We start from the raw sequence: 9,430 nt of genomic DNA on the forward strand, positions 1-9,430 counted from the left end.
CTGGTCTTAGCCCACATCAAAGCCAGTGTTCCTGCCTCCCTTGACCAACACCAGTTTGCCTATCGGGCAAACAGATCAACGGAGGATGCAATCACTACTGCTCTACACTCAGCACTGAATCACCTAGATGGTAAGGAGACCTACATCAGAATGTTGTTTATAGACTACAGCTCAGCATTCAACACTATCGTCCCCAACAAGCTGGCCACCAAACTCCAAACTCTTGGCCTGAACACTTCCCTCTGCAACTGGACCCTGGACTTCCTAACAAACAGACCCCAGTCTGTCAAATTAGGCAACCACACCTCCCCCCCCCGACCCTGAACACGGGGGCCCCACAAGGATGTGTGCTGAGCCCCCTCCTCTACTTCCTCTTCACCCACGACTGTGTGGCTGTTAATGGTTCCAACACCATCATCAAGTTTGCAGATGACACCACGGTAGTAGGCCAGATCACCAACAACGATGAGTCAGCCTACAGGGAGGAGGTCCAGCATCTCGTGAAGTGGTGCGCCGACAACAACCTGGCCCTTAACACCAAGAAAACAAAGGAAATAATCGTGGACTTCAGGAAGTCCAAAGGCGGAAGTCACACCCCCATCCACATCAATGGGGCGGAGGTGGAAAGGGTGGCCAGCTTTAAGTTCCTCGGAGTCCACATCACGGAAGACCTCTCCTGGTCCCTCAACACCTCCTCTCTGGTGAAGAAGGCCCAGCAGCGCCTATATTTCTTGAGGAGGCTGAAGGGATGTAATCTGTCACCCCCGATCCTCTCTAACTTCTACCGCTGCACTATAGAGAGCATCCTGACAAACTGTATCACGGTATGGTACGGCAGCTGTAGCTCCCATGACCGGAAAGCCCTGCAGCGGGTAGTCAAAACTGCCCAACGCATTACCGGCACCCGGCTACCGACCATAGAACATATATATCAGAAACGCTGCCTACGGAGGGCACGGTCCATCATCAAAGACCCTACCCACCCCAGCCACAGTCTGTTCGCCCTCCTACCATCTGGAAGACGCTACAGATGCATTCGCACCCGTACGACCAGATTTAGAAACAGCTTCTTTCCCAGGGCTGTCATCCTACTGAACTCCACAAATAAACACTAAAGCCTGCAAATCTGCCGATGCACTTTATTATGGTCATATTTATGCTAATATATATGTACAAATGTATGTTGAAATGTTTAAGTGTCCTAATCCAAATTGTACATTCTCGGGAGCCGCAAGCCTACATTTCGTTGTACTGCACTTGTGCACTAACAATGACAATAAAAGTTGATTTGATTTGATTTTGATTTGATTTGAGGTTGATGGTGGGGGATTCGGCGATGGTAAAGCCGTTGAATGTCAAGGGGCATTGGTTAGACTCTGGCTTGTTGGAGATAGTCATTGCCTGGCGAATGTAACCTGCCACTTATCAACCCAAGCCTGAACGTCGTCCAGGTCTTGTTGCATGCGGGCATGGACTGCTTCATTGTCTGAGGAATTGCGAATGGCGCTGAACACTGTGCAGTCATCAGCGAACATCCCCATTTCTGACCTTATGATGGAGGGAAGGTCATTGATGAAGCAGCTGAAGATGGTTGGGCCTAGGACACTGCCCTGAGGAACTCCTGCAGTGATGTCCTGGGGCTGTGATGATTGACCTTTAACCACCACAATCATCTTCCTTTGTGGTAGGTATGACTCCAGCCAGTGGAGAGTTTTCCCCCCCCCCGCAATTCCCATTGGCTTCAGTTTTACTGGGGCTCCTTGTTGCCACACTCGGTCAAATGCTGTCTTGATATCAAGGGCTGTTACTCTCACCTCACCTCTGGAATTCAGCTCGTTTGTCCATGTTTGGACCAAGGCTGTAATGAGGTCGGGATTTACTAAAAGCTGGTGTGATTATATAAATGGTAAACCATGTAATCTATCCAAGAACTTTGTCAAAGCATCTCTGCAAAAGTCTTTAGTCAAATGAGGAATGCTCTGCTCAATACAGGAATCCCTCCCCAACTGCAGGGGATACGTCCCTGAAAACCCCCGTGGTTAGTAAAACCGCGGTTGGCAAATTCACTATAAACACAATAAAAAAGAATATAAAAAGCATATAAATAGCATACCTTGTTCCTAAATTAAAAACCGCGAATACGCGAATTTCACTGCCGTGGTTGACAAAAATTGTCGCAGAGTGGAAACCGTGTATACGTGAAATTCACGTATGGCAAACCCACGTTTGGGGAGGGATCCCTATATATGAAAATAGCTGAAGTGCCCGGCGGTGCCGAGGGTCTTTTGAGGGCATATTGTTGTTGGAAGAGAGAGAGAGAGAGCGACTGGGGGGGGTGGAAGAGAGAGAGCGACGGGGGGGGTGGAAGAGAGAGAGCGACTGGGGGGGGGGAAGAGAGAGAGCGACTGGGGGGGGAAGAGAGAGAGCGACTGGGGGGGGGGAAAGAGAGAGAGCGACGGGGGGGGGGAAGAGAGAGAGAGAGAGCGACTGGGGTGGAAGAGAGAGCGCGACTGGGGGGGAAGAGAGCGCGACTGGGGGGGAAGAGAGAGAGCGACGGGGGAAGAGAGAGAGCGACGGGGGGAAGAGAGAGAGCGACGGGGGGAAGAGAGAGAGCGACTGGGGAGGAAGAGAGAGAGCGACTGGGGGGGAAGAGAGAGAGCGACTGGGGGGGAAGAGAGAGAGCGACTGGGGGGGAAGAGAGCGAGCGACTGGGGGGAAGAGAGCGAGCGACTGGGGGGGAAGAGAGCGAGCGACTGGGGGGGAAGAGAGCGAGCGACTGGGGGGGAAGAGAGCGAGCGACTGGGGGGGGAAGAGAGCGAGCGACTGGGGGGGAAGAGAGGGAGCGACTGGGGGGGAAGAGAGGGAGCGACTGGGGGGGAAGAGAGGGAGCGACTGGGGGGGAAGAGAGGGAGCGACTGGGGGGGAAGAGAGGGAGCGACTGGGGGGGGAAGAGAGAGAGCGACTGGGGGGAAGAGAGAGAGCGACTGGGGGGAAGAGAGAGAGCGACTGCGGGGGAAGAGAGAGAGCGACTGCGGGGGAAGAGAGCGAGCGACTGGGGGGAAGAGAGAGAGCGACTGGGGGGGAAGAGAGAGCGCGACTGGGGGGGAAGAGAGAGCGCGACTGGGGGGGAAGAGAGAGAGCGACTGGGGGGGACGAGAGAGAGCGACTGGGGGGGACGAGAGAGAGCGACTGGGGGGGAAGAGAGAGAGCGACTGGGGGGAAGAGAGAGAGCGACTGGGGGGGAAGAGAGAGAGAGAGAGAGCGGATGAGAAGGGGAGGGGTGGGAGGGGGGGAGGGGAAGGGGTGGGGGGGAAGGGAGTGTGTGGGGGGGTGAGGGGGGAAGGGGGGGTGTAGGGGGGTGGGGGGGGGAAGGGGGTGTGGGGGAAGGTGTGGAGGGGGGGTGAGGTGGGGGGGGTGGAGCGGGGGTGGGGTGTGGAGGGGGTGGGGGTGGAAAGGGAGGGGGGGGAGATATACTTAAAGTACAGGAAACTTTGTGCTATCCGGCACCCACGGGACCGAGCTGCTGCCTTGCCTTAAAACTGCCCTACTCTCCAGAGTTAATGTTGAGAGATACGGAGATTCTTATCCGTATTTGACAACAAACACTGTTGCTTAGCAACAGCTTCGGGTGTGGCCCTAAAGCTCTGCAGCTGAAGCTGTTGCTATAGCTACAGACCTTGCACAGCTTGACTGTTCAAACAAAGGAAAATAAACAAACAAAGAATAAAAAACGGCTGCTGATTTTTGTGGTGGCTCCAGATTGCCGGATAGCTCACCTCCGGATAGCACAAAGTTTCCTGTACTTATAAAACATTTTTGGTAAATCTTTCTATAACATACACTTTACAACCTCACCAATCTTTTTATTAAAAAAGGGGTCCTCACCTCTCAGTGTTGTACCACAAACAATGGCCGCCGCTTGCTTTTCAGTTGGAAAGATTAGGCCCTGCCCACACAGTCGATTGTCTGTCTCGGTCACCAGGACCCGATTTGGAGCACAGAAGCCCCACCCACTCTATGTTCCTGTACTAAGATGGCCGCGCAGGCACTCTGTTACACACTGAATCAAAATGGCGTCGCACTGAAACTTTTCGCCCTCCTTGACAAAGATGGCTGCCGTTAATCTGGGGCTGTCAGCAGAAGAAATTTCCTCAGCTGCAAACACAGGATCTTCATATTATTATTCGGGGCTTGCGACCTACCCCAGTTGCTTATGAAGCCTCCCCACCTACTGACCCTGGGAATGGAGCTGAGGCAGCACACCCTCTCTCCTCTGCCAGTGTTTGTCTCTGCCTAGGCTGGGAGCCTGGGTCTAGAGTTGCACTGCTGGCAGTTGGAGAAGCCTAGGCCCCGGGCCTGGAAAAACGGTGAAAGGTAGGAGAATTATAGAGGTTAGAGAAAAGATTTACAAATTAATTAACTTTTTTTAAAAACAATTTGTGTTTTAAAAGCAACTTTTTTTTTGCTGGAAATGTAGATTTGAAAAGAAACACGCAGAAAGCGGGAAAAAGAAATTAAAAGTTTAGAATCAAGATGGCGGCGACTCACCTCGGTTCAGAACGATAAGGCCCGCCCACACACGCACCGATTGGTCGACCGTCAGGTCACCAAAGCGTAGGATTGGTCAATCGTCCCGTCACTCGACTGTAGGAGGGCCCACCCGCACGCGCCAGGAACCCGGCGTACAATTGGTCGATCTCGAGGTCACTCTGTCGCTAATGAGCGGATAATGAGATGCTAATGTGCGGAATGTTGAACGTTTTTTTGATACCGCGGGCGCAATTTTTGTCCGGCCGAAACGTAAATACGCTTAGAACGGTTCTGGAATCGTCAGCTTTCTTTCGACGTAACGCACGTGTAGGTACGCTCTATAACTTTCGAGTTAAATCAAGACAGACAGACAGAAAGACAGACGGAATGACAGACAGAAGTATCCTTTTATATATATAGATGTAACAGAGACGTATGGTAGGTGATCAGGTGGTACAGTGCCTTGATGCGCTAAAATGTGGGGCAAGAGATGTTGCTATGAGAGTGAGTTCCCTGCTACGTCTTCTGATAGGGGTTGAGTTGAGGCAGTGCACCTTTGTGGGAAGAGAGCACCACTCCTGCATTCACACAAGCACCCAGCCAGGGGGTCGTGTTGGCACAGGTTGCCCGTCTGCCCTCTTTCTTGAGGATTGATATGTCATTTTATGAATAACTTGTAAAATGGAAGAAGGAAAGAGTATAGTACTGCAGAGGATTTCTCAGTCTTCTACAGTCTCTGAGAAAACTAGAAAATATTCTGTTTTTTAAATTTAGTGCGTCACTGCAAAGGGCTACACAGAATTAATAAAAAATACAGCAGATGTAAATGAAAGTGATCCTGTTATTTGCCCTCTTGTTTTCAATGTCTGTTCACAATTAAAAAACATTTTTTTAAATTGAAGGGTGATGTACTAAAATGGCCTCATTGTCGAGTATTTGACACAGTCATTCAATATTTACATTTTTAAAATATATAGGGGTTGAAATTCATCTTGGGCGGTATAGCATCAGCAGCCCCTTGTACTCCACGCTTGTTATTCAGTTCCACTGACTTCAATAGAACTGAATTTCGGGCGGGCCGTATAACAGGGGGGCCGTATAACGGGGGGCCGTATAACAGGCAGCCGATGCAATACTGCCCGTTGTGCGCTACCTCCTGAGACAAATTTCTACCCCATAGTTTGTAAAGTCTTTTCATAACTCACTACCTCTTGATTGTGGAGCCTCCTTCTTCGTGCTTCCAAGACTCGGCACAGAAGCATCATATTTGCCTCGGCCTACAGCACCCTGCTGCCCATTGCTTTCAGTGAGCAGCATGTTGGGTGATGCTGAGGCTTTAGTAACAAAGCATCACAACCTCAACTCAGAAATGCGGAAATGATGACGGCCTGATTAGTCGGCCAACCAAGCAAAAGCCAGTTTAAAAAAAAATATGCACGGCATATTTTTAAAATACAGGCCTTTATATCTCACACACTCAAAAATAATCCCATTTTTAAGGGCTAATCCTGTGGCCTTACTTCAGCTTTTCAAGTAGTTGTGCAGATAAAAGCAAGTGCATATGAATCAGTTCCTTCTTTTCTTCCCACTGATACAGGCCCAGGTGACGGTGCCAACACACAGCAGCTACAAGCACATCCTGCAAACTTCAAAAAGGGAAGTAATTTGGCTTTCAGGACCCACAGAGTGACTGGTACGAACCCACACCTCAGAGGAGATGGCAGATACAAGAAATGACCACAAGTAGGAAGCATTTGGACAGTGCAATAGGCTGATTTGTGAGATAAGAACAAAAGGATTAAGAACAAACCTGAGAGGAGCATTGCCCAGGATCATGTTGTTCCCCAACCGTACCACCAAACGCCAAAGGAATAAATATTTGATATGCTTTTCCTTTTTCTTGCAAAAAAAGCAAGAGGTACATGAAGAAACTGGTTACTGTACTATATAATGCACAGTGCAAATGAATTCAGGCAGTGTTGCTGCAGCTAAGTGAGCTGGACAGGTAAAAAGTTTGCAACCTATGGACTATACAGTCTACAGGTGTGGATTGTACAAGGAATGAATGTGGACTCTAAACCGGTAAAGGTGCAATTCCTTTGAGAGCTGCTGATCAACGGAACTTTGATACAATAAGAACTGAACGAAGTTTGCAGCCATTTGAGTAAGAAATGCCATTGGCAGCTTTCAGCATCCACATCGTTGTATCATATGACCACTTTCAAAATATTTTGTAAATTTCTTAATATCACAAATGTACAATTACGTAATTAAAGATTGTATAAAAGTATCTGCAGCATTTTTATATTGTACCTTATAAGTTTTGGCATTTCCTACCTTGCATTAAGTCAAATGGAGAGCTGTTAATATGTATTTCATCCTATTTACTGGAAATACTTGATTGATATGAGTTGTATTCCCTCCCATTCAATGTATGTGACTGTGCAAAATCAACATGTGAAAAATACTAGTGTGTAAATTACACTGAATGATAGACAGTTGTGAAAAACTGTGTGACTGCACGCAAACCTTGCAGAACTATTCTATGCACAGAGGCATCCGATGCACGTCAGGGGTCCAACTGTAAAACCAACGCAGCCTGAATTGAAAGAATTCCAACTTTCACATATTTCTCCAAATTAGCAGTGCCCTGTGGTGCTGCTAGATTGTAAACTGAATTATGTAGATGGCAAACATTTAAAAAAATAAGTTCATTTTTTTTAATGGCCCAAATTTTAATGTAGGAGCTTGCCATTTGAGTGAACAATCTCTTACGTGCTCTGTTCTTATCTTTCTACACCAATGAGTATTAAGTGAGAGATTCTCCATTATAGAGCAGTTAGGAGCAGTACTAATTAGAAGCATCTTAATACATCATAAATGCAGTAGTGGGCTCACCTCCATTCTATTTTCAGGTCCTATATCACTTGGTACATCTTTCATTGTCAAACAACATTGCAAACATCTCCATCAAACAAACAGGACACTGGAGTACAAATCAATCAGGAGAAAATTAATTTAAAAAGCCAGACCCAAGCCCATTATTCCTATTTCTACTTGCAGCGCTTCTTGGGCCCTGCTCTCTTTGTTCCTCTTCATCTCCCCCTTCTCCAGAAGCATGCCTCCTTTGCTCAATCCTCCCGTCTATCACTACAGTCTACCTTTTCTGCTGCCATGATTTCCATAAACTCTCTCAGCATTCTTTGCTAGTCCCACCAGGGGATCCACTGCTACCTCTCCCATAGCAGCAATCCCTATTGCCCCACACTCAGTGACCACCTTGCCCAGCATGCTTCTCCTTGGAAGTGATCTCCTCCACCTCCTCCCCAACCTGCTAATCTCTTCCACTGTCACCCCTGCTGACCCTGCCAGTTGATCAATAATCACCATCTGTCTCTGTATATCCCTCCATAATGTTCACTCACCCATGAGCAAGGCCCTGTGCCATTCATTGTTGATTTTATTGGCATCCTGGCATTGAAAAAACATACCTCATTAGCAGCAGCTCCTTCTCCCTTACAGAAGCCACCCCGTTTGTCTACACTTTCCACCATCTGCCCTGCCCATGCCACCTTGGCAATGGCATTGCCCTTTCTCCAAGTGCCTCATTGGCGCTTCTCCTATTTTCCCAACATGTTCTCCTCCTTTGAGAAACTCATGTTCTTCCATCCCTTATGCCTCTCATTTACAATTCTCATGATTAACTACCCACCCCCAAACTCCATGCCAACTCCCTTACCAAGATACCCTCCCATTCTCCCCTTAGCCTCACACTGGGCAGCTTCTCACCTTCAGTGGTTTTAACCCACACCTCAACTCCTGTAGACCCCTCGCCTGTGATGTCACCGCCCTCTTGTCTTTCTTCAATCTCACTCTTCATATAAACTCACCTATCCATATCCTCAGCCATCCCCTTGACTTCATCATCTCTTATAGATCATAGTTCCTAAAATTTACAACACAGAAGGAGGCCCTTTGGCCCATATGCCAGTGCTCTCTCGTCAACTGAAGCTGTCTATCTAATCCAGTTCCCTTCCCATTTATATACTGCCGTCAAGGTCTTAATCACTGACAAAGCAATCTCTGACAACTTCCTTGTCTCCCTTACCACCCATATCCTCTTGCCCTCCTTCAATCCAACCATTCTCACCATGCACCCATGGAAAAACTCTCTCATAAATTCTCCCAGCTCCCTCACCAACTCACTCACAAATTTTCAACTGTCTTGCATTTGGCCCACCTCTGGTATTGTTGGCATTCTTAACTGCTCCCTCACTTCTGTCTTCAAAGCTCTTGTTCCCAACAATTTGATTACTGTCTACCATTCCTGCCTCTGGTATAGTCTTCAACTTTGCTCTCTCAGGTGAAAGGGATACCCGTCCAATTGTATATGGCGTGCAGCTGACATCATTAATCGCCAGATCTGGCTTGACCACATTAAGTGTTACTGTGTTTTACTGTGTTTTTCTCCTAAGCCAAAAACCTCCAATTATCCAGGATCATATTCTCGGAAAAAACAATCCAGGCTCTTTTATCCATGACCAACAGACTCTAATCTCACCTCAAACATCAAATGTGAGGAATCCATAGATTCCTTTGACTCCAAGATCAAAACCATCTGCGCAGTTGCCTCACCCCCTGCTCCACAGATACTTCACTCTACTCCGAACCACTCAGTTCCATTTTCTGGCCCACAGAGCTGTTTCTCCTTACAAGCTGTTCATCTGTAAACATATTCCGGTTCTGACAAATGGCCACAGAACTGAAACCTAACAATTTTTTTCCTTTCTCCGCAGATGCTGCCCGACCTGCTGAGTGTTTCTAGCATTTTCTGCTTTTATTTCAAATTTCCAGCATCTGCAGTATTTTGCGTTCCGAATGCTCCCTTGGTTGACTGAAA

At 48.0% G+C, this 9,430-nt stretch overlaps 1 protein-coding gene across 4 annotated transcripts in view; it reads left to right on the plus strand.

Annotated features, from left to right (window-relative positions):
- The window catches only part of LOC147110430 (kinesin-like protein KIF19), a 196,371-nt gene extending 189,551 nt beyond the window's left edge, over positions 1-6,820 (plus strand). For all 4 annotated transcript variants that reach the window (XM_086000408.1, XM_086000407.1, XM_086000405.1 and 1 more), the window contains one exon: positions 6,128-6,820. In XM_086000408.1, the coding sequence (XP_085856534.1) occupies positions 6,128-6,220 (93 nt within the window). In that variant the 3' untranslated portion in view covers positions 6,221-6,820. The remainder of the gene's footprint in view (positions 1-6,127) is intronic.
- The last annotated feature ends 2,610 nt before the right edge of the window (positions 6,821-9,430 follow it).

The sequence above is a fragment of the Somniosus microcephalus genome, chromosome 11 (genome assembly GCF_052327205.1).
Source record: "Somniosus microcephalus isolate GS21.2 chromosome 11, FLI_Smic_1.0, whole genome shotgun sequence".
NCBI lineage: Eukaryota > Metazoa > Chordata > Chondrichthyes > Squaliformes > Somniosidae > Somniosus > Somniosus microcephalus.